The following is a 26,720-nucleotide window of genomic DNA, read 5'->3' as shown; positions in this document are numbered from 1 at the left end:
ATCTTCTTGATATCTTTGTCCCATCTGTCCGGTGGTCTTCCTCTAGGCCTTCGATGTTCTCTCGGACTCCACTCCAGCACTAGTTTTGTCCATCTATCATCATTTCTTCGTGCAACATGGCCAGCCCACTGCCATTTTAAGGAGCGTACTCTCTCTAAGATGTCTTTAACCTTTGTAACAGACCGGATGTCATCAGCTCTTTTCCTATCTTTCTTTGTATTGATAAAGAAATGATAAATAGAGAAAGGGGGTGGGGAACGTTTATTAGAGGGTGGTGATGGTGGTTATTGTTATTAGAGGAAATAAAATTTGGCAACAATCCTTTATATAACATTAATTCGAGGAAAAAAGAGGAAGAGAACCGACACTTCGAAAAATGAAGATATCGGTTAAAGGAAGACAAGGGCCACGAAGGGCGTGAAAATGAAAGACTCCTTAGCCCTCGCAAACCTAATAGCATCGGGGTCGGAAAAGAACGAGTTGACCAAGGGAGGTCGGACAGGATAGATGAAAGTGAGGAGCCTGGCACAAGTAAGTGGAAGCAATGCCAGGACTCAGCTAAGGGCCCCGTGGTCGCCAACCCACGCTCCGAAGTTCAGAGCCCCTGGGGGATGGAGGGTGGGAAGAAAAGAAAAATGGAAGGGATCCGATACTTCGAAAAATGAAGATATCAGCCAACGGAAGACAAGGGCCACGAAGGGCGTGAAAATGAGACTCCCTAGCCCTCGGAAACCTAAAAGTGTCGGGGTCGGAAAGGAACAAGAGTTGACCAAGGGAGGTCGGACAGGATAGATGAAAGTGAGGTGCCTGGCACAAGTAAGTGAAGCAATGCCAGGACTCAGCTAAGGGCCCCGTGGTCGCCAACCCATGCTCCGAAGTTCAGAGACCCTTGGGTGGGGAGGGGGGAACTAAGAAGGATCAAGGGGGGTGTTGTGGAAGGGGGAAGTGGCATGAGAGGGTATTGTGTAAATTGTGAAAGATTGATTCCTTATTTGTTGACTTCAGGTTATTTAAAAAGGAGATGAGAAAATCGAAAAGGGCATTGTGTTTCTCAGAAATATCATTCAGATTAAGATTTGGATTGAAAAACTGGTCAAGGTGTATAAAACAGTTTTCGGTGATGTCTAGGAGAGGGTCTTTATTTAGAGTGCTGAGAATTTCAATATCCTGGTTTATTGTAGTGAAAGCATGTTTTGTGTCATGTATGTGTTGTCCCACTGCCGAAAATCTGTTGTGCTTTATTGCATTAACGTGTTCAAAGTACCTAATTTTGAAGTTGCGACCAGTTTGACCTATGTAAGAAGAATTACAGTTGTGGCACTTTAAATAACCTGAAGTCAACAAATAAGGAATCAATCTTTCACAATTTACACAATACCCTCTCATGCCACTTCCCCCTTCCGCAACACCCACCTTGATCCTTCTTAGTTCCCCCCTCCCCACCCAAGGGTCTCTGAACTTCGGAGCGTGGGTTGGCGACCACGGGGCCCTTAGCTGAGTCCTGGAATTGCTTCCACTTACTTGTGCCAGGCTCCTCACTTTCATCTATCCTGTCCGACCTCCCTTGGTCAACTCTTGTTCCTTTCCGACCCCGACGCTATTAGGTTTCTGAGGGCTAGGGAGTCTTTCATTTTCATGCCCTTCGTGGCCCTTGTCTTCCGTTGGCTGATATCTTCATTTTTCGAAGTATCGGATCCCTTCCATTTTTCTTTCCTTCCCACCCTCCATCCCCCAGGGGCTCTGAACTTCGGAGCGTGGGTTGGCGACCACGGGGCCCTTAGCTGAGTCCTGGCATTGCTTCCACTTACTTGTGCCAGGCTCCTCACTTTTATCTATCCTGTCCGACCTCCCTTGGTCAACTCTTGTTCTTTTCCGACCCTGATGCTATTAGGTTTGCGAGGGCTAGGGAGTCTTTCATTTTCACGCCCTTCGTGGCCCTTGTCTTCCTTTAACCGATATCTTCATTTTTCGAAGTGTCGGTTCTCTTCCTCTTTTTTCCTCGAATTAATGTTATATAAAGGATTGTTGCCAAATTTTATTTCCTCTAATAACAATAACCACCATCACCACCCTCTAATAAACGTTCCCCACCCCCTTTCTCTATTTATCATTTCTTTATCAATTACTACGGCAAGTTGTTTCGAGTTGAACCTCGTATTTCTTTCATTATTTCTTCCCATTTTTAAATATATTTTTATTTGGCTTTATTCTTTTTTAACGTTTTAGATTATTTTAAAACCTATATATCCACTTTGATTTTGACGAAATTAAATCCTACACTGTTTTCCTAAGACTTCATTCACGTCACCTTTTACTCTTCAGCCAGAGAAACAAATGCCTACAAGACCTGCCTAGCAACGACTTTACATAAGTGCACACTTAATCTGCTTATGAACTTCAAATATATTTGTTTTCGGCGCAAGATAGTGATGTTCTGTTTACTCTCTTGACTGTGATTATTGTGTTTTGAACATTAACTGAATTGCTACAATATGATACAATGTTAATATTTTGCCTGTGTTCAATATATTAGTTGTTTTAAGATCTTCGCTAATTGGCTGATGATGACACTTGAAATGTGTTGAAACCAGTCCCAATAAACAGGTTGTAACTACTTTTTACTACGGAGTATTGAAAGGTGGATCCTTCCCTATAATAGAGAACTCCAATTTCGTGAATATGTACTTTTTTCCTCCCTGGTATAGACGGGTAATGTTGAACAGCCTGACATTAGGCTTTCTCTTCTTATAATGCCTGTGTAATAAAATCCAAACATTTCATTTGACTAGTGACTCTATTCCTGCCTGGTACAATTTATTTTACAAGTGTTTCTGGAACAGGACATGAGTTTTCTTTGATCTCAGAATTGTTTGTTGGTTCACAGTGAGCAAGAATTTGAGTAATACTGCATCATATAAACTCGCAGTGATCAGTTGTGGCGAAACACAGTTGCATACAGGCATAGGACAGCCAGTAATCAGTGTCCGAATGCAATGTGCACTACCGTGCTAATAGAGAAGTGCACTTCAAGCGACCAGCAAGTCTCGCAAAGCATTTTGTGGAAGTTGTTGCACGCATTGAGAGGGTTCAACTCTACAAAAAGCAGCATCTCTTGTGATTATAAAACTAGCCACTTGCTCATCTATCTCTGCTTTGGGTTTGTCTACTTGCCAAAGTCTCTAGTCCTTACAGCGTGTCATCGGCTCGCAATAGTTACCTGGAACGAGTGCTCTGTAATCGTGACTGACATGTTTCACATTTCACTTCCAACCTCATATGAATCTACTACGAACCTACTATGCAGGCGTAGCAGGGGGAGGGGTGATACTCCCACATGGCACGTCTCGGGTGGTGGATAGGGGGGTCCTAACTGGCTTGCCGGTGGATGTGACCGAAAATGTGTAATAGTGGTGGAAACGCAAGCTATCATTTGCGCAGCTGATTAGGTTTCCTTCCATGAACACTAATATTAAGGACATTATTAAGTTTATGGAGTACAGTAACATTGCCGTGCCAAAACCTGTACCCATCAAGGCAGTTATGTTGCAGGAAATCAAATCGGCCAATATCAGTAAAAGGTACGCTGTAGAGGAGATCGCAGCCTCATGTGGACACGAAGTTTTGTGGCTCGCTCCATATCACTGTGTTTTAAACCCCTTATAGAAATGATCTGGTCTCAGCGGAAGGCGTATGTTAGGAAGAATAATGTTACGTCAACTTTGAGTGCTAGTACGTGTCAACTTCTGCGTGAAGGAGCTGGAACGATTGGTCCTGAGAGGTGGTCTGCTAGTGTTCGAAGCACCATTAAGGCAAGAGAAGTGCATGAAACACGACATGGATAGCAACCAAGGTAGATTTGTAATTCACTTAGCAGACAATGACGAGGACGACGAATAGAGGTAAGGTAAATACTGCATTTGTTTTAAAAGTAGCTAAGTTTGCTGGCTATTTTTTGTCCGAACTACATACTCCGATATTTATTATTATTATTATCTTTCTTAATCTGCTTACCCTCCAGGGTTGGTTTTTCCCTCTGACTCAGCGAGGGATCCTACCTCTTCCGCCTCAAGGGCAGTGTCCTGGAGCATGAGACATTGGGTTGGGGTATACAACTGGGGAGAATGACCAATACCTTGCCTGCTATGCTGAACAGGGGCCTTGGCGGGAGATGGGAGTGGTCTTAAGTTACGTACCATCCCGTCATTTGCCTCGAGGAGAAGAGAGAATACGGAAACCCCTTCCAGGATGGCTGAGGTGGGAATCGAACCCACCTCTACCCAGTTGACCTGCCGAGGCTGAGTGGACCCTGTTCCAGCTCTCGTACCACTTTTCAAATTTCGAGGCAGATCCAGGAATCGAACCCGGGCCTCCGGGGGTGGCAGCTAATCACACTAACCACTACACCACAGAGGCGGACAATTATTATTATCCCAGTCCCTGGTTCGTGATTTTACTTTTCCTTTGCTGGGCGAGTTGGCCGTGGGGTTAGGGTCGCGCAGCTGTGAGCTTGGATCAGGGAGATAATAGGTTCAAGCCCCACTGTCGGCAGTTCTGAAGATGGTTCTCCGTGGTTTCCCATTTTCACACCAGGCAAATATTGGCGAACTACCTTAAGGCCACGGGCTTTAACTTCCCACTCATAGGCCTTTCCTAGCCCATCGTCGTCATAACACCTTATTGTGTCGGTGCGACATAAAACAAATTGTAAAAAATTGTTGTACTTTTCCTTTCTTTACTGAAAGCAAGGCAGTGATATTAGCAGCATAAAATTATTTTAATATGCCTAATTTAGTATCAATTTAAGTTTAGTCTTTGTCGAATTTATTTGCCAATTCCTTCCTGTTTTTTCTTTTATTTTTCTTTCTCTCAACATCTGCGACCACCGCACGGGTTAAGCATGAAACAAATTATCCGAGAGTTCGGTTTGTGCTGTGGTTTATTATCAGCTTCTTATATTTATATTTTGACTTTAGAATAAATTAAATGTTAACGTGTTTAAATAATCAACGTAGAATATGACAACCTTGCTTTTGACAGCGCTGACTTGCCTTTTAAACGACACGCGCCCCTTGAGTCCAGATGAAAGAAACCGACTGACAACCCTGATCACTAGGGTGGGCAGACTGACAACCCTGATCACTAGGGTGTGCAGACTGACAACCCTCATTACCAGGATGGGCCAAGTTTTGAGATCAGAATATACCGCACGGGTATGCGTTGAGCGTCAGAACTATACCCACTATATGGGGAACGCTACGGGATAGCACGAGTCCCTGTGCTTAGTACACTTATGCGTTGCCTGTAAATGGCACCGCAATGAGCGAAACACCACAAGTCTGTATTCTATATTGTCCGCCAGTAGTACCAAAATGTGTGGAATACCGCGAGTCTACGCTACTTTGATTACCATGGTTCTACCTTCCCAGCAATGAATACAGTTGTGAGGGGCTGATGACAGATACCATGGTTCTACCCTCCTAGCGATAAATTCTATTATGACGGGTCGATGACTTGGATTTTGGACCCCTTTCGACTACAATCATCGATTCTGTATCGTGCTACAGAAGCAGTCCCTTGGTCAGTAATACTATTGTTTTACACCAGCTTCTGTGCATTCGAGGCACTGTGAGTCGGTTCCACTGGTTGTTTTAAATTCATACCCATTCATACTTCGTCAGTGGAGGGTTTTGAAATTTGACCTCTCGAATCTGTTTTTGTCAGGAAGTTTGCCAAATACACCAAGCACAGGTGGGTGGTGGTTGATACAGCATAGTAGCTGTATTCAGATTTTAAGTCTAGGTGTTTTAGAAGTATATTCCACAGAGCTCGGTAGCTGCAATTGCTTAAGTCACAGATTTCATGAGATAGTGGCGTCTAACCTGCCTGTCAGCAGCCCTGAAGATGATTTTCCAGGGATTCCCATTTTCACACCGAGGAAATGCTGGGGCTGTACTTAAAGGTCACGGCCTCTTCCTTTAGACTCCTAGCACTTTTATGTCCCGTCGTCACCATAAGACCTGTCTGTGTCCGTGTGACAAGCAACTTGAGAAAAAAAAAATTCAGTTTTCTTGTTAATAAATGTACAAGTTATATTACTGAATATATTTGTATACATTCTGGGAAGAATAAGTAGTTTTAGAATTTTGTTTCTCTGATTGCTGCTTTTTCTTGAAGAATTGAAAATTTGTTAAATACCTTACCTGCCAGCATGGGCGCCCATATGCCAGTTTGTAACAGGGGGCCTGGACCTGGGGTTATGTAGTATTTTTTAAATTTTTGGTGGTATAATCAACACCCACGGTATCCCTTGACGGTTGGTGGGGGGTGGTACTACCGCTTCTACGTAATACAGACTATCATTTTCTTGAAAGGAAAACATCTGACTACATTACATTTTTTTCTCTCCCTGAGAGTTTGGGGGGGGGGCTTGCCTTGGGGATCTGACGTACTAGATGACGACGCAACTCCACTTCCCTTTATGGATTGCACGAACAATCAAACCGTGTCACATCGCTACTACACTAGGTTGTGTACAAAGACAGATACCCAAGGCAGCGCAGATTAAACATCTTTCTAAGATATGATATATAACATGAGGCAAGCTGCCCTAACCAGGTGACCGCCATTTTTAAGTAAGAAGATACCAAAGAACTTTTACCAGTCAAACAATTAACACAGCAAATATTTTTTCCATAACCTAAAGATTAACAATTGTGCTTATTGTCCAATATTTTTCATCTAAGTTTTCTTATACGGCTGATGATGACCACTAGGTGGTCGAAATATGTTCTGTGAGTGATAATGTTTATTTAATTTTGCCCAACGCCTAAAATAAAGTATCGATTGGGTGGTTCTTGATATAGATGTTGATTTCCATAGGGAATCTGAAATATTTGTTCCGAATGAGTAAATTCATAACGGACCATTTATATTATATTATTATATTGGTATTAGGTGGTTCTTTGTTTATTCTGTAAAAGCTAGTCGAATAGTAACAAGTAATAGTTAAGCGTGTGTAAAGTATATTTAATTTCACGTAATTTGATACGTTACCGTGTTGTAAGGAACTTCACTGACAGCTATTTCCTCCTCGAAAGCAACTAATTGTGATTGCGCTGCCCGTTTTATGAATGTTGACCCAGTAAGAAAGTACAGTTGGTAAAGCACGGTACTCCAAAGTCTCAACTAGTGATTAATACGTAAATACGTATTTCTGTACTTTATCGTCTGCAGCAGAGTTCTTCATTCCTCGTTTTACATTCTTGTAACATAATTGCAAGGTTTTCAAATTGCTTCACGCAAAAATTGTGTGGGAATTGAAGACTGAAGCTTCTGCTATACAGGCGTTTTCCTTCTCTTTCGTACTTACAGTATCGGTCTTTTTATTTTGAATGTTATTCTTATATTTCGTTACAGCTAAATCAATTAAGGCCTTTTCGTTTGCTGTAAAATTTGGCGCCCTATTTATTCGCTCGTTGACATCCTTGTCATGCTTTTCAAAGTTCATGCCCATTTTTCAGTCAATGTGTTTGAGATCTGATTAACACCAAGATTGACACTGCATTGGAGAGAATAAACGCATGAAATAACATGACTTTACTATCAACATACTCCTCATAAGTACGAATTTCCCACGCTGTTTACGACTTTGCCAATTGAAATTCTATGATGACGGATCAAAGTTGATCTGGATCATGAGATCAGAGATCGTTATACAACATAACAAGCACGTTGGAAAGGATCATTTTCTGATCTCAAATCAAAATTGATCTTGGATCAGCTAACAATGATTTGATCAGGTTGTAGAAAACATTGCTTTCCATTATCTATGGGAAGAGTTGTCTGTGGATTGTTTGATGTGGAATACCTTGCTCACAGGAAAGGAAAATGCGTCTAAATTACCTGGCGTAAATCCTATCGCCTAAACATGGGAGTATCCTTGAAAGTCAACTGCTTGAACAATAACGTACAGGGGGGAGAGCAAAAGAATTGGTCAAGGATGTGTTCTGCAACAATTGTTTGATTTGTCAATAGGGACTTACCGTGCACATCAATCAAGTCACAACCAGACGTCCAGAATTTGATGATACATCGATGAATTGAAGATACTGCTATACTAATTTAAAAAAAAGCCAATCATTAGCTCGGTATAACTAATACATCAAAGGTACTACTGAGGGTGGCGGCAGAAACTGCATGCAGCCATGGAAACACGCCCTGAAGTGAAACCTCTGTGTTCTGTACAGTTGGGACTCCATAGAGTCCACGTCACCCATCTTAATTTCTGAAATGGTCCAAGAGTCAGCCTCCATGGCCATCATGGCTGTTTTACTATGGTTCCTATTTGGTGTATGGCTTCACTGACGGGAGTGTCTCGGGGGAATGTTTGGCTCACCTGGTGCTGATCTTACTATTTTACAAACTTATGAGCTAGCGAGAGGTTAAAACCTGCCAACTGTCAGATGCAATCGAGATTTCACTTTTTGGATGTATGAAAACTTGAACCAGCTGTTTATTGCCATGCGTGGGATGTGTATGATGTAACCACAGTGTCATATGTAATGGTGAGGAAACGAGAGTTTGAAATATACAATGAAGTTCATCTTGAATATTTTTAAACACAAACTACAAGATGGCGATGTTGCTAATGTTTCCAACTTTGCCTTTACATGCCGTCAGGTGAAGGATGCCATTGCGCTTGCTTAAGGTCTCTACACACGACCTAATCTGCTTGGCCCAATCTGCAGGGTAGTTGGTGCGGTAAATCGGTTGATGCTCTCCATTCGGCACAATCTGCAGGTAGTTGGCGTGGTAAAAATTGGGTAATGCTCACCACATGGCACAATCTACTGGGCCCGATCTGCAGTAGGCTGGCTCGTTCTGGCCTGAAAACGCATCATCATGGCTCCTTCATTTTCTACATTTAAAAAATAGGAATTGCATTGACTTTGTTGTCATTGAAGTCGATATGAAGTGAATATTGGGCTGAAAAGTGGTTATAGAGAGAAATTGTCGTACAAATATGAAAGAAGTAGAACCATTCAATTTTAGAAACTTTCTACGAATGGATATAGACACTTACAATGAACTGTCTACCTGGTGGCGCGTTTAATAATGAAACGACACTGCAATGAGGGAAAGTGTGAGAGGTCAAGAGCGATTAATCGTGGATAAGATTTTTAGCTACCGGAGCGAGTTACAATGATTTGCAATTTAGTGCTGCAGTGTCGCCACAGCTTTTGTCTAAAATCATTCCAGAAATATGTTGCGTTTTTTACAATAGTCTGATGTGATTAAAATGTATATTTCTTTAATGTAAGAGTATTTGTGAAATTATGTACGAGTAGAAAATACGAGAAAAACTAACCTAAAATAATAAACTAAATTAGTCTAAACTATATTATTGTCTATAGTCTATTCCTTGAGTTCATACACAATCCTAGCTACAACTAGTGACTGACAGTTCCTTTTTCTTTGATGGTACGAGTTGACAGAGAGAGAGAGCAGTTTCATTGCTGTATGACCGTGAGGGTATAGCAATTGACGGGTGCTACGCATTTTGTTGGGGTGCAAGTGATGTAGTAGGACATGAAAATTAATCCTGTGACATAGACATGAGATGGAGATGGAAGTGAATGAGAAAAGAGTATTTAATTATAGACTCCACTAACTTACCTCGCTGGCGTAGCAGGGGTAAAGGTGCTACTTCCAGGTGGTTAATGGGGGATCCTAACTGGTTTGCTGGCAAACTTGAGGGAAATAAAATACCAAACACACAACCCAACCCAAACCTATGGTGTTCATCACATACGTGTACTAACCACAGGTGTTCCTCAAATAGTGGTTACTAATCATAGGCAAGTCAGAACTATGGTGTCGCTCCTAAAGTGGTACTAGTCACAGGTACTGTAAAAGCCAGCAACATACAATGTTGCTACTAATAACAAACGTACTTTGTACCTAACATAGTGGTTGCGTCCTCGTCCACCGGTTTATACTTATGTGATAAATATCTACACTTGATTGTGCATATCTCCATTGAGATAATTGGAAATAATACATAGGCAGGGATGACAAAAATATTATTGAATGCCCTGCTGTTTCCCATTTGTTGGGTATGGTGGTAATTTATGACTCCAGTTATCATTGCTTCAAGCAAGTTTTGTCCCTTTTACAGTTTTGTTTCATGCGGCAAGAGTTTTATGGAAGCATTTTATAGTTTAGTTTGATTCATCAATGTTATACGCTTGATCATGTGTTACATATTCCTAAACTCTCGAACTGGTAGGTGACAGTAGATCGACTAGTGTGCTGCTGTCGGTATATCACCAGGTCTAATTTACTGTCAGATACTGTTAGAAGTAGTTGTAATTTGTCTTTTTATATGGCGTTAACCATCGAATGTGTTTTCACCTCAGAGTGTGGAATGTTTCGTTACTAATATATTTTAAAAATGTAGGCAGTAATTCGTACTAGCTTTGAACCGTATTATGTTCTTGTGACATCCATTCCTTGTTTACTGTATAGTTATTCACATATGAAAGGCTTAATTTTTGGAATTAAAATAAGGATATTGTTTCCGTTTCAAAAAACGGATTAAATTTAATTTTGATGGAAAAAGTATACTCTGCATAGAAAGGAGCAGAGTTTAAGGAATGGTTGAATTGTGGATAAATGCCAACCCCTTATCAAAAGTTCGATCAATATGAACGTTTTGATGCATATTCTGAGAATATCAGACGTAGTAACGTACTGCAGAAATGTAACGTATACCCACTGGTTAGGAATACAAAGTGCCTTTTCTTTGTTGGGAGTTCATTTTCTCCTCCCCTTCAAGAATCACAGCCTAGAAGAGTGATCTGAGAGTTCAGATTTAGACTTTATTATGTTTTACAATTTTAATTCCTTCAATAAAACCCATTGTATGCTTTTCTAGTTAATTACTATTTCTCCTTCAGGCTTTAACTGTAGACATGCCCATACAATCTGCATTGCAATTTTTGTAGGACTCTACATGTCCAACATGTAAAGGAGAGTCCTACAAAAATTGTCCAACATTTTGTGCACTGTTAACATGTTAACACAATTTGGTGTCCATAATGCAAAATATTTGTAAACTGAAAGCCAAAAAAACTATTCCCTTTAAGATAAACTGCTTTAACTATAAACACTCACTAAGCAAAATGTCAGAATGCATTAGTCTAATATCACCAGCTGACTTGCCAACATGCCTACAATGTATTTGCGTACAGTTTCTGGATCTGCATCACGGTTGGATTATTCGGAGAGTCAAACCATCAGAGGTTTAAGAGCCTTTCATTGACTTTCAAACAAGGCAAGTTTCATTTTCGTACTTTGTGTTGTTGAGTGCGCCAATTTTTTCAATGTTTTCTGTAATTTAATATGCGATAAGTTCAAAATCATAGGTCCGTACTGTTCATTGAACAGACATTTGGCTAATTAGCAATTTTGAGTACCTATAGAACATACAACACGCCAAAGAGGTATTGCGTACAGAAGAAATAGAGCCAACTGTACATCTGTGGGATTCATATTAACCTCACAATTTCCTCTCTGATGCATTGTACTGTGGTGGTCTAGGTCATATTTCTTCTGCTGGAAAGGAGCCCTATGGGTAACGAATTCTGAAGGGTGTGGGTTTGAATCCAGTTCGTGTCTAATTGACTCTCATTATGTACTTCACATCTCTTCAATATATACCATGTGTTCTAAACCTGTAGCCAGAAGTTTGTCAGATCATTTGATTTAGCGTGAACATATCCAGCTCATTGTTATGACACAAATCTCCTTGTTGAACTAGGAAGTTGAATGAAAATTACCATAATTAGGTATAACCTGTCATTAATCCTCAGTTTTGTTTGAATGCGTCTTCCATTATGTGTTTGCAGGAAAGCTTGAGGATCTCTCCTAGAGCTGTGGTAAACAGTAGTTTGCCACCAGCAGCATGCCACGTGGTCGGCGTGCGGTGACGCTTGCGGCAGAGCCTGTCCGTGGGCCCACCACGCCCGACATGGCTGCCACCAAACCATATGCTGTTGAAGGGATGACTGTGTTCAGTCCCTCAGCACCATTCCATTTGGTGGACCACGAGTACGGCCAGACTCCTCAAAATCAGATTATCAGACGACCTGCTGTACCGCCTACTAGAACGGAGGTATGTGTTGTATGATTGAAAGTATAGTGTTCTATATTCTTTGGACAGTATTTGTCATTGTATGCTGCCTAGTTGGATTTTTGTGCATCCATACCTTTCAGATCAGTTGTGTATCACGTTATTTCCTGTGGCACTTAAATTCAGTTGAAAATTAATTCTGTGTACCCCATTGGTTCAGATTCATATTGACCTTCACTCAACTTGAGACATAGTTTCTACCTTTCGATACTTTTTATTTTGCCCTACAGTCAAGCCACCAATACAACAGTACACGCACAAGAACTAACGGGGACCACGGGGAGATTCCTTAGCAAAAAAATTCTTTTTGCATTGATGCTTTCACGGCCCGTACTTATAGACACGTTTCTCATGGACAGTCAAGATTTTCTTGTGACGCAGAGCACAGTTCTCCGCAAAACGTAAAGAATTTCACCTTATTTTCTTGACACAGTATGCCCCCAAATGCCTATATCATGTCTACAAAATAACTTCTTATTGACAGATAAGACACCACCAAATACTTCAAAGATGGGAGAGAGGAGTTTCCCCCTGCCATCACGGAGAGTTCTCTTAGAACAACATAAACATCACCAGTTGATACATTCGGTTTTTAATACCAAATGTAGGACAAACATTTCATTTTACCACATCATCAAGGACGTAAGAACTTATAACTTCAAATTAGAAAAAGAAAATACCATGAACATTAAGACCGAGCTTGATAGCTGTAGTCGCTTATGTGCTGCCGGTATCCAGCATTCGGGAGATAGTAGGTTCGAACACCACTGTTGGCAGTCCTGAAGATGGTTTCCTGTGGTTTCCCCCTTTTTCATACCAGGCAAATGGTGGGACTGTACCTCAATTAAGGCCACGGCCGGTTCCTTCCCACTCCTAGCCCTTTCCTCTCCTATATGTGTCGGTGCGGCGTGAAGCCATTCGTAATAATAATAATAATAATAAACATTAAGAATAAGCAAAATACTAGTGACTAATGTTTTACAATGACTTTAAAAGTGTTCTTAATGCCTTTATCTCTGTCAGTTTTAGATATTTTTTGCTGGAGATGTCTTGTAATGAGACAAATCTTCCTAAATTAGTGTACCTTATCACTTATCCTAAATGTCTCCTAGCTACGTTGGTAAAGGACGTGGTGCGTCCGAAAAAAAGGTTTTGTAAATATATCTGTATAAACTTTACCATAAATATACTAGGACAGAATCTAAAATACATCTTCATGGATGAGAAGTCGACAAGTGAGGGATAGAATGGGTTTACTGATCCAATAAACGTAAGTTTCAGAATGAAAAAAAAAATCTCCATGAAGAAAATCACACAAATACTACAATAATATGGTAGCACTGGTCATGAACCGGGTTAATAGAAAGTTCATTACGTTCGATACGGGTGAAATTACTGTGTTATGACAGAAGTTCAAATGAGTTAAACTCTTCTTGACCTAAAGGCCTCTTTGTGAATAGTCTTTTTTCCATGAGATTACAGTAATAGATTCACACACAATGCCCTCATGAAATTACTAGTCGTGACACAAACATCATTACAAATCACTCCTTTGGTACTGGCCCTACGTTTTCTGCAAACATGACCGATTCTGCCTACGGGAACCAAACGCGTATATCAGTGAACATAGCACAAAACATTACACTCCAAAATATAACCAGCGGGCTAAGTTCTCCTTATGAAATGATAATACACTAATATAATACTCACGGCATAAAACAAGACAAAATATATAATCTAGAAGGAAATACCTAAATATTCATACTTGATATTATGGATCGAACGAGCATTGCTCTTGTGACCTTCGGTGTTCTAGACGCTAGCGGTTACATGTCTCCACAACATGTTTAACCCGGGAGAAGTCGTATGGCGAGGAAAAGACCACAGTTGTAGTAAAGTCGGTATCACTTGGAATACAGGTGGCAGATGACGATCACCCTCCATCATATCGGTGGTGGAGATGTGGGCAGGGCTCTCACACAGGTGAATAAGTGACAGTGCCATCTAGCGAGTTATAGTAGCCACTATTACGTCGGTGCGGTGCTTTCGACCGCATGCAAGTTCCCGTGTATTTTAGTGCAGTCAATTGCACCGCGCGCGACTTCCAAAGTGTCTGGTTTTATTGACAGAAATGGATGTATATAGCATATGAAAATTGTTGGTCAGTGTTGAAAAAGGGCTACAGGAGAATGAATGCCTGCAAATAGAGCAGGATTTGGTTAGATGACAACTCTTTCGTGAAGACTGATTCGAGGAAGATATTAATTTACCTGAAGAAGCAGATGAGACTGATAATATGGCAGTGGTGCCAACTATTACGGATTGTCCTTAATGATTATGGATTTCACTTTGTGATTACGGTCTAAGGGGAAATTATTACGGAAAGGCAACATTGTCACGAAAATTAATATCTACAAAAAAAGGAAAGAAGTAAAAAAATGTTCAATCCCTTAGACCATCACTGGTCAACCCTCCTCAATGTAAGTTGGCATCTAAACATATTTCGCAGTTACTTCGTCGTTACTTCCTTTTGTTTCCCGCTAGCGTTGTGAATTCATGGCCAGCTACGTAGATGTATGCTGCTCTCTTAAATAGAATGACACGTCAAGTCGGCGTGAGGTAGGCTCTACTCCTTGGTACTCGCTGCTCCTTGCTCTACTGCAATTCTCTTTGGTTCTCCAGTGCACGCATTCGGGTCTCTGTCGTGTGCGTAGAACGAGTGGAATATTTAGCGCATGTCAGTTCTAATTATCCTAGTCGTTGATTCGAAAATGTAAAATGAAGCAGAGCAATTGTCAACTTGCATCTTCTTCTAAGAAGACAGCAGTGTTACAGTAATATCGAGACATTTACACTCCGGAATGGCCATGTATACTTGCTTCTCATGTTAGTGAAAACGACTTGTTCTGCAATGTGTGTTCGTGTGATTTCTCTCTGGCTCACGGTGGACGTGATGATTGCAGACGACACATAGAATCCAAGAAACATCACACATACAGTGAATCAAAATTAAGAAATCAGTCTGTATCATTGTTCTTCGTAAAAGGTAATGAAACTACGGTGACGAATGCTGAATTGCTCATCACATCATTTCTTTTGGGGCATAATATTGTTATCAGTTTCAGATCACGCTGGATATTTGTTTAGATGAATGTTCCCAGACTTTAAAATATCTCAAAAGTATGTTTCGGCAAAAACTGCTTCAGTTCAATACACGGCATCTGAGGCAAAAAAGGAGAACATTATGCAAATAACGCCTTTTTCTTTGGCTGCTGATAGTATGGATTCAAATGTGGTTAAACTTTATTATACTTATCTCTTTCTTTAATGCTCAGAGAGGCCAAATACCAATTCTTCTTTGGTCATTGTTAAAGAGTACTGACAATGCAGGCGAGGGAATTTTCTGTTATTAATAGTAAATTGCCTTCTTTAGCCATTCCATGGGAAAATGGCATTTCTTTTTCATCTGACAATGCACACACAATGATAGGGACAAATATAGGTGTTGCCAAGTTTGTGTCCCAGGTTGTTCATATCATCTCATACACATCTGTTCGAAAAATGCAGTAGCCCAATTACCATTCAATGTAGAGAACTTTTTGGGTTTAGTTGCTAACCCTCTCTCACAACCAACTGTCCCCGAGCTGCCTCCTACCCCGGCTTGAATATGCTCGGGGTAGATCGCGTGTAAGAGGCAGTATGGGCGTTAGCCGCGAGAGAGGCAGCGAAGGACTTGAAGGGTTCCCTCCCTCAGTGCTGCTTTATTTATAAAATTATAAAATACAATCCAGTTTGTGAGACAGGGTAAACCTGCTGTATCAAATACAAGAAAACAAGATACCCTTAAACAAAAACTGCATAGAGGAATAGCGAAGCTATCCTGTACAAGCAAAGATACATACAAAAGATTTACAAAGTACATGTCATCAGGTAGTCCTGTGAGTTACCTACTCAGTGCTGGTAGAGTTGTCTGGCCAGGAGAGCCGGCGAGGAGAGGTTCGCTGCTGTCCGCGGTGAGTTGCAGCCTCACGTTTTGGTTGCTGTTGCTATGCTCCCCGCAGCATCCACATCCTCTTCCTGGCCGGGTTGAGCTGGCACCACGGGCTAGCAGAGAGTTGGAGTGTACGTGAATCCTTCCGGGAAAACGGCGACCTGGTCGCCTGTTGCCCAGTCTACTTGAACTGCCACATCCCATCCCTGGGCTAGGGCTAGGTATAACAGGTTGGCCCTGTTGAAGAAATACTTCCGTTGCGCGTAGTCCAGACGTCGCCGGCTTTAGTTTTCTCCAGGGGGATGACTTCTTCCTGCGGCTGTTGGTCCTGGTCGTCTTTGCCACCGTCGTGGGTTGGTTGCTCCTCATCTAAAAAGGAATCCATTCTGGCCTCAAGATCCTTAAATCTGTCGGACATTGCTTGGATGGCCGTGGTCAGGACTTGTATGTTTTCCTGAGACATGTCTTGATCTTGCTGCACTTAAGATTTCTGTTACGGCGTCGATACTGTCGTTGCACGTGTCTGGTGAGTCACTGGAGTCACGTTAGTGGACTTGTTCAATTGCTTCCTACGTGGAATCAATTGTTTTGCCTGCCGGTATGCCGCGTCCAACCTGGTCGGAGGCATACTCTGATGACCGGTGCTGGTATAAGGGGTAGCGTTTCCGAGAAGCTGATACCATAGAGGGATTAGTTGCTTACCCTCTCTCACGATACACTTGTGAAGAGTTCCGAAAGGAAAAACACGTTGAAAGTTTATCAGGCTGTTTGTGGCGCAGAGGGTCACAAAATTTTGAAATATGTTGGTACCCGTTGGCTCTCACTTCTTCAGTACATTGATAAAGTTCTTGAGCAGTGAGAAGCTTTGGCACTCATGTCTTGTAGTGAGAACCAGCATAAAAATGAGACCACCAAGCAGTTTGAAACTGTGAAATCTTTCATACAAGATCCACTCACAAAAATGTTTTTCTACTTTCTTCAGATTACCCTTCCCGTTTTTAACTCTGTGAATATACAGGGTTTCCATAAAAGAACTGTGGGGTTTTGAGGCAAAATATTGTAATGGAGTAAAAGACTTATATTAATGTTTAATACATGGTTGAAAAGGTTGCATTTTTAAGTTTTTTTAGAACAATTTAATAAAGTTCAAAATGAGCCCCTTTAACGGCACTGCACACATCGTAACGGTATTCCACCTCTTCCCATGTCCTGGCCAGCGTGTCTGGGGGGACGTTTGCCACACAATTGATTATTCGTTCCCTGAGATGGCCAACACCACAAATTTTCTCTGCGTACACAAGATTCTTGATATGCCCCCAGAAAAAAAGATCCAACAGGGTCATATCAGGGCTCTTTGGTGGCCATGGAATAGGTCCATCCCTTCCAGTCCATCTGTTGCAGAGTCGAGCGTCAAGTGCCTCACGCACACGCAAACTGAAGTGTGGCGTGCCCCATCTCGATGGAAGTAGACTAAACCCTTCTCCACCTCAATGTCATCTGAGGAAAAACATATTCCTCTAACGTCACAATAGACATCACCATTGATATTTCTTTCAACAAAAATGAAGGGACTTATTACTATTACTCTATCATGCATAAGACCACACCAAACATTCACTTTTGGCGTGTCACGTTCATACTCTACGAACTCATGGGGTGGCTCTGATCCCCAAATTCTGCAATTATGTCTGTTTACAGACCCGTTCGCATGAAATGTCGCTTCATCACTAAAAATAGCATTTTAAAAGGTTATTTTCATTGATTTCGTTTAGCATGGAACAAAAAAGTAAAATCTATTAATCTTGTCTATCGGTTTAATCTGGAGTAACAGTTGAAGTTTGTAAGCAGTTAAACGAAGTCTATTATGAACTACCTTATGAACTGTTGATTTTGGTTAGCCCAACTCCAGACTGTGTCTTGTCAAAGATTTCTTAAGGCTTCGAAGGCATGAAGCTCAGATTCTGTCCACATTCTCTTCTGACACACGCGGCCTACCCAGCGACTTTTGTTTTAAAACACTTCCTGTTTGTTTGAAAGCACTTAACCATTGGCGAATGGTTTTATCCGTAGGCAGGTCAACAACATAATCACGTCGAAAGTTTTTGTACCGTAACAACAGAATGAGTTTCTATTAGCCAAATAACACATTGAGCCTTTTCTTGCGGCGTCGCCATAGTGCGACAATCCAGACAGCACTGACTGACGCAATGTTGTTTCAAGGTCATTGTTCCGCAGCGCTGCCAACTGTTGATGAAAACATTCCCCTTTTGGCATGAGTAAAACTTGATGAGCTACGCGTTTCAGGTAAATTAACTACATTTTGCCATCTTCTACAGCTATTAAGATATCAATTTTTAAGCCCCCAGAGTTCTTTTATGGAAACCCTGTATTTCTCCAACAAGATGCTCCAGCCATACATCTTCTTAGGAGGAAACTTGCTGGTCTTTTAACTGACCTATTGGTCAGACTTGTTCAGCAATGTTCTATTCAGTCAGAATCTGCCTCCCTTTTGAGTGATGAATTCAAGAGGAGGAAATACTAGAAAGCCAATGAGGACTTAGTAATTGGAACAAAAGCTAGGTCATATTTGAAAAGTAATACTGTGATGAAGAGATGTTTTATAATTCTGTATGAGAGTTCTATATGGCAACTTGCAGTTACCATATCAGGAAATTTCCCCTTGATGAATTTGTTCATCATGCCGAAGTTGTAGACTTCTCTCAGAATTAAGGTTTCCTTTTCATCTCTTGAATACTTTATTTGCAGATTCCCAACTTCGGGCAAAGAAAGTGAACATGTCAAAGTTGAAAAGGAATTTGCATTTTACCAGTGTGATACTTTCCTGGAATATATTGTACATGGAGCTAACATTGATGTGAATTTGGACAAAATTGCAGAGCTTAAAAATGATTGTGGACAAATTAAGTATAAAACCTTACGTAATGATGTATTCGCAGTACTAAGTGTACCTCATAGTAACTCGCCCACGGAAAGTTTTCAGAGTTAGGAAAAATCTGACAGAATTCAGGCCTACATTAAGTACATCCACACTGGAATCACTTATGGTTCTGAAGACGAAAATGTCATCTCAGGGGGAAGTATGTTTCAAGAAAGCCTACACTGCTGGGTGCGAAACAAGCTACAAATATTTTTTATTTCAGAACTAACAGGAAATGAGCAAATTTTATATTGTAATATGATATACTTTAGAACGCGGGAAATAACCTTACTCCCTAAGGGGACCAACGGCTTCGGGCGAATGAGCCCTTTTGGGGGGATGGTTCCCACAGTGGAGGAAATGCCACTGGAATTCATTATGCAGCGTCTGTTTTCCAGGTTAGGGGCGGCTGCACAAGGTGTCCGTACTCCAGAGGAGCGGCCTCATTATCACCTCACTGGATCACATCCAGAGTTGTAATTCGGGACCTTGTCCCACACAGGCGACACTTTGACAGTCAACCATGGAAGGTCTTTTAAGGAATACTTCACCGGCTGAAAGGCATCTTAATAAAATCTATACTACAATAAATGCGCATGCTCCCACTAATGATAAAAACTCCTCAAAAGACCATGAGGAAACAAGGATTTTGGGACCTATTGGACCAGACCATAGAAGACATCCCCAAACACCGTGTTGTAAAATTATTAATAGGAGACTTCAACGTTCAACTAGGCAGAGAAAGAAAATACTGTGACATCATTGGAAAATTGTCAGCACACAAGAAAACAAATAAAAATGGAGAGACTAGTTGACCTGTGTAGAAACCATAATTTAATCTCAAATTCTACATGTTTTAAGAGGAAACCTCAAAACAAGGAAACAGCCTGACTACACTAAAGGAGAATGGCAACTGGATCACATCTGCATGGACATATACCACCACAGAGATCTATGTCAAAGTCCTCCGAGGAATAGACACTGGTTCAGATCACTGCGTAGTTAAAATTAAAATTGAACTCGCTCCCCAGAGGAGACAACAAAAGCAAGGCCTTAAAACTAAAAGAAAAATCGTTCCTACCCCGCTGATCAACAAAAATTACCAGAAAGCAACTGAAAAAATAAAAATAACAGTTAAACATGAAGACTTAATACACACCCTTAAACAAATTGCAGAAGACCTGGCTCCAATTAAACCACGTAAAAAACACTAATGGTGGAAGAGTGAATGTGATGAAACAGCGGGGGAAAGACATCGGGCATTGCTATTACATAGTCCCAAAAAACAGAAATATCCTATCAAAATCTAGTAAAACACTGAGAAGAAACTACCCAAGTCTTACAGAGAATAAAGACAGCATAAGGACACGCTGCAGTTAATTGAACAATTCAATAAAAGCCAATCAAGGGACTACTACAAAACCTTCAGAAAGCAACTCCAAAAGTATGTAACCCCGACCCTACTGATGGATGAAAATGGTAAGCTGGCTCATAACAATAAAGACAGTGTCGAAATTCTGGCTAAATATTTTAGCAAGCTTTTAAATTGTGAGGTAGCTATAGAACTCCTTCATTTGGACACCGCCACCCCAATAAAAACACCACTAGAGAACATCAATCCCCCCCTGCTATAAAGGAATTCTACCAAGCTCTGAATAAATTAAAAAACTATTCAGTGCCTGGAGAAGATCAGACCTTTGTGGTAATCTGGAAATATGCAGGAACATCAGCAAAAGTTGCCCTCCATCAGCAACTTGTCTCTATCTGGATTAAAGAACCACTACCAGAACACTGAACAACAGCCCTCATTCACCCACTGCACAAAAGAGACAAAACCGACCCGAATAACTACAGGAAAATCCTGCTCCTAGACATAACGTACAAAATATTTTCAATAATCATCCTTTAACTCTTGAGAAATAACTAGGAGAATATCAAGGAGGTTTCAGACCCTGGAGGAGTTGTCCTAATAGGATCATGAGTCTTAAGTTGATAACACAAGAGAAGAAACAGAGATATGGTGATAACATTTGTAGATTTCAAGAAAGCTTATGATTGCATCCATAGAGAATCTCTCTTGGACTACACCCCAAATTAACCAAGATAAAATTGACTCTTCACCAACACCAAAACAAAAGTGAAGTTTAGGGTTGAAACATCACACATTCAAAATTAAAGCTGGACTACGGCGGGGAGATGGGCTCTCACCACTATTATTTAATTGTGCTGAGAAATGGTAATGAGGGAATGGTTTAGGAAATGTCCCCCTAAAATAAAGATTGGCCGAAAAATCATAACAAACGCCTAGGTTTTGCTGACGATTTAGCATTGCTAGCAGTGGACATAAAAGAATCAAAAACCCAGATTTTAGAACTTCAAAACATTGCAAATAAAATTGGCCTCAAAATATCATTTGAAAAAACAAATTATGCCCCAAAAACCAACACAACTAAAAGAAGTTACCATAAATGGTAATAAAATCAATATAGTAACTCAGTTTAAATATCTTGGAGAAGTAATAACACATAACCTAAATGAAAAAATCTCAATCCAAACAAGAACAAATAGATCAGCTAAAACACAAAAATTGATATGGGATATCTACAATAAGAAATGTCTTATCAATTAATACAAAACTTAAAAACTACAACACAGTTATAAAACCAAAAGCTACATATGCAGCAGAAACACTTTACCTGAATAAGCAAGAATTGAAAGGATGATTGGAAGAACCTGCATCAACAAAAAATACTAGAAAGATGGACAGTGGCGGTTAATATCTAAAAATACGTATACAAAGAGCTAGAACCCATTGCAGATACTATGTGTAAAAGGAGACTGGGATTCTTAGGACATATCATGAGGATGCAGGATTTGAGACTTCTGAAACAACTAGTACGACACAATCTCGTCTCAAAATACCACAACAGGATGTAAATGGATCAGAGAAATAAGAGAGGATCTGAAATAAATAGACCTTACAATAGAAGACACCACAAATAAGATAAATTTGAATTCAAAACTCAAGAATACAAACCTCCGCTTTACCCTTACGCAGAACAAACCAACACCACGCATATTTTCAACTGAGGAAAGGGCACGAAGATCGGAGTGTCTTGAAGTAATGGGAGGACCGCAAAGCCCAAACAATCCCTTCAAATCGACCTGAACGATGGACTGACTGAAGTGATCCTATGTGGTCATAAAAGATGAAGAAGAAATACTTTAGAACAGATTGCTGTAGGAAAGGGCAAGTGGGGTGCTTTGGATTTGACTTGAACGTTTACAACGGCGGCGGGAGGGGGGGTGCGCCAGTTAAAAATAGGATTACTTCAAAGGGTGGCACCTCTGATATAGAAATCGGTGATCACGATAGTGCTTCTGAAGAGTCTGCAGAATATGAGGATGAAATTTCTCAAGTAGACCCGAATCAAAATTAACTGCTACTCGAGTACATTGGTGGAAATTGTGAAACAAGATGGAATTATTTTCCAAATCCTAGTGCTAGTAGAGGAAGGGCTAGAAGGAGGAGCATTGTAATGCATCTGTCAGGCCCGATATGCCAAACTCGACATGCCACTACCATACTGGGATCTTGGGAGCTAATTTTCCTTAGCAGCGTCTTGGAGGAAATTAACTTCATAAGAAAATCCAGGGCAAACTATTCTAGGCAGACAAATGCTAATGATGCAACATTGGCAGAAATAAAAGCTGTGATAGGTTTCTTAACATGAAAGATGATGTATAAGTCTGTGTCTGTATTTTATTCAATAACAAGAGCAAAGTAAACAATTAGCAAAAATCATTACTAAGGAATGCAAGAAACCGGTGTGTATCGAGTTATCTGAAACAACATAGGTGTGGTCTTTTCAACCGCGTGCGACTTCTCTCGCTGTAAATTTAATGAGATGTCTCCCGGGTTAAAAATATTAACATTAAAAGTTCCACTTTTACAATACCTAAAAAATTTTTTTTTATTAGAGTGAAATTCTAGATACACATTCTGTAGTCCCTCTTCAGGTCATTTTCAGCCTAGTGAAGAAAGTTAAATAGTAAAATTAGCTAATTAAAAATGGTGTTATATACATGTTATACATGTTTGACCATTGTTTCATAACATAATCAACCGATATCAAATTTAATATCAGCGTACCCCCCATTTTAATTTTACGCAAGTGTTCAACGAATTATTTGTAGATCTTCAAGAATGATTTATATTTATTGAAGTATACCAACAGATCATAAGAATTTTTAAGTGTAGTTACATCTTCAAGAGTGACTATATTGAATATTAGATATAACTATTTTCAAGTTTTGTGCTATCTATTTTTATGTTTGGCCAATTATTCGAAGTGTATTAAGGCATTGTGGCTGATGGCTAATATCAATAGACTGAAACTAGTACTGTTGCAAATATTTTCAAGTACTAATTTTCTTTTTTTATTGCGTGGTTTACCTCATTTATCTACGATAATTAAGTTGGTCCTCTTCACCGCTTATTTTGTACTATTGTACAACCTGTTGTGGTGTATGCGTGCATACAATTAGCAATATCTACCAGCATGGCAATTAGTTCAGCCATAGCTAGTCCATATTTAAGCGCATTACACAGTGGGGAAGATGTGCAAACTAGTACAAATCGGAAGCATTTGGTAGACTTCTGTGCTAGTCTGGGTTTAGCGGTTACAGATATATTCTTCAAGCATAAGCCTATTCGCTGCTGTACATGGGAGGGTAGTGGCATAAGATCCATAAGACTCCACAAAAACCAACTTTGAATTCAGGAAATCTGTTAGGAATGTGCAGGTATTGTGGCAAATTTTTGATAATACAGTTTACTATCCGATCTGTAGTGAATCAAGTATCTCTAGGCGTTGGATTGAGTAAGTTAAATCTGCTTGCAGACGAATAAAGGTAGAAAATAAGTAAAAAGTTCCAACCATTGAACGGTAAGAAGATTATGAATACTGAAAGAGAAAGGGTGGCATACAGGGATGTTGTAGTAGAAACGGGTAGGGCATGTGTGGGGACAATGCAAGTACATCTTCTTTGTATGGAGTACCTTTTCCCAGAGGTTATAGAACTTAGATCTGTTAGCCATTTTCTTAAGTGCTTTTTGCCCTGCTGCACCCTTGTTTGAGACCATGTGCCCAAGGTACTTGAATTCTTGTATGGGTCTAATGAATTGTCCATCAAGTTGTATTTGGCAACCAGTATTATCTGTACTCATTTCCATGGCATTGGTTTTTGTTTTGTTCACTTTCATCATAAAATTGTCGAATTTGATTGCCTATTTGTTGAGCTAGTCTTGTATTCACTTCCGTGCCTTCCCCCGGATAGCAACATTATCAGCAAATGTGAGATATTTAACTCTCCATTTATTTCCTACATCGAGTACTTTGTTAGGGCATTGATAACTGCCACAAACAGCAGAGGTGAAAGAGTACTCTCCTGTCCTATATGTTCTCGCGTAATTAACACACTTTTGACTAAAAATCCAGGCGAAAATTGTGGATGTGTATATTATAGGAATTCAGATATTTTAAAAATTATTTACATTTCTTTGACGTTCAAAAGGTATATCAAATATAATATACACACAACTGGTTCAATTCATCTTCCGTTACTGTCGTTGTAAAATTCGGACGTGAGGCCAGTTGGACACGTGTATTTCAAGTATCGGCACCTGGAAAATATCCTTCCAGTTACGAGCTGGCAATACGTCCTGAAGTGAAATAAACATGAACTCAAAAGTACCATTTATGTAAGTGCATAATAATGACATACTGTCAAAAGGAAAGAACTTGTCCAACATGAAAGGTTGGGCATCGAATGAGGGACTCAAAACCATTCCTATCTAGTCTTGTTCGAGTTACGTGTCCTTCCACCCGGGTTTTTTTTTTTATACGGACGTAGATCCCTCACGAAAATTTTATTTCAGGCATTGTTTTTCTTTATACTGTAGAGCAACGTAAGGTGCACGCTTTCTGCCATCAACAGCAAGCATTGCAGTACATTGCTGTTTTTGTTTGCGGTTGTGCATAGGATAACGCTCCTTGTCCCCTAGTTATCGATTGTTCAACTTTGTGGCATATGGAAACTGAATGCCTTTTGATGTCCGGTTGCTATTTGGGAGAGCCAATATTCTTTCGGTTTATGCTTCTCAATTCAAAGGCGATGAAAATCAATTACTTTTTCGTCGAAATCATTCAGCATTTTAGGAATAAAGTTGCTCTTCGAAGAGAATTCTGTCTACGTAATCATCCCCGTTTCGGTTAACCTTCAAATCAGAGATACGGATTCCATGTGCCGCAGCTATTTATTGTCCTTCAAAATGCAGCATTTTTTGTTGAGAAACAGCATATCAACCATTACGTTACGAAATCATAGATTTAAGCAGATCCTCCTCTATTTTCGGAAACTTGCAGTATTTTGGTCCACGAAATGCTTTTTGGGACTCATTGATTGTTTGAAGTGAACTTCTGTTACCGTGGTAGTGCACATTGCATTTGGACACTGAATACTTGCTGCCCTATACCTGTATGTTTCGGCGCAACTGATGACACACGATCTCCATAGTTTGTCTTCAGTCAGCCACAATCATCCATGCTAAGCTAAGTACTCCTGAGAGGCGAGAACGCAAGTAATCAGATGTGCCATATTCTTCTTCATTCTTATATCGTAAGATACAATAAAACTTGCCTAATTACAATAGTCCTTATTCTAGGGCCATTCACTGTATTTCTATATACGTCATACGATCAGATATTCCACCTGATTTTTAATAAGAAATGTCTGCACCAATTAGACGATATTTATATCATCTCACTGGATTCCCTACACATGCTCGTTGATCGTCTTTTTTCTACTAGAAATAACATTGTGCCCCTAATTATCAGCTTTTACCGACGGACCTGAATATTGCATGTCAACAGCACCCTCAAGAAGAATTTTAATACCAAGTTTTATTGTATCATCTCATTAGTATAATTTTAAGTATGTTCATCAACAACTTTTGCATGTTTGTGCTCGGGACAATCTAGAACAGCCTCACTATTTTAATTGATGTATTCAGCAACCCGATTTATTTCAATGTGTTATTCTGTGCTTGTCTTTTTGTGCTTTTTCTTGAATATTTTACGGCTGATGATGTCTACAAGTTAGACGAAACATGACCCGTCATACAGTCGAACCTCCCTTCTGCGGACACCGTTGGTACCGATGAAAAATGTCCGTTTCAAGAGGTGTCCGCTAAAACAAGTTTGTAAAAATTAATCGAACATTTTAACGGCAAAGAACGTACACCTTAAATATAAGCATACATATCTTAATGTTTATCTATGTCATTTCTCTGTTACTATTTTATAGAGAGTTATTATAACTGATTGGACATCATTTACAAATATTAAAGCTTCGTGCAGTAATCCCTTGTTATTCATGTAAAACAGACAACTGAAATGCTACGGTATTTCTGTCTCACTAATTGGCGTCTGTACTGTCCTTTTCTTTTCAAGTTGACTACCTGAGCTCGACCTTATCAGCGACAATCCGAGTTATGAACAGAATGATGCAAGAGGGGAAGAAAATCCCCAGGTAAC

At 40.2% G+C, this 26,720-nt stretch overlaps 1 protein-coding gene across 8 annotated transcripts in view; it reads left to right on the top strand.

The window, feature by feature from the left end:
• Positions 1-26,720, top strand: part of LOC136885513 (transcription factor E2F3) — a 199,552-nt gene that overhangs the window by 12,666 nt on the left and 160,166 nt on the right. For all 8 annotated transcript variants that reach the window (XM_067158111.2, XM_067158107.2, XM_067158113.2 and 5 more), the window contains exon 2: positions 11,910-12,175. In XM_067158111.2, the coding sequence (XP_067014212.2) occupies positions 11,966-12,175 (210 nt within the window). In that variant the 5' untranslated portion in view covers positions 11,910-11,965. The remainder of the gene's footprint in view (positions 1-11,909; positions 12,176-26,720) is intronic.

This window comes from Anabrus simplex, chromosome 14, assembly GCF_040414725.1.
Source record: "Anabrus simplex isolate iqAnaSimp1 chromosome 14, ASM4041472v1, whole genome shotgun sequence".
Classification (NCBI taxonomy): Eukaryota; Metazoa; Arthropoda; class Insecta; order Orthoptera; family Tettigoniidae; genus Anabrus; species Anabrus simplex.
This window is presented reverse-complemented; position numbering and strand designations above follow the sequence as displayed.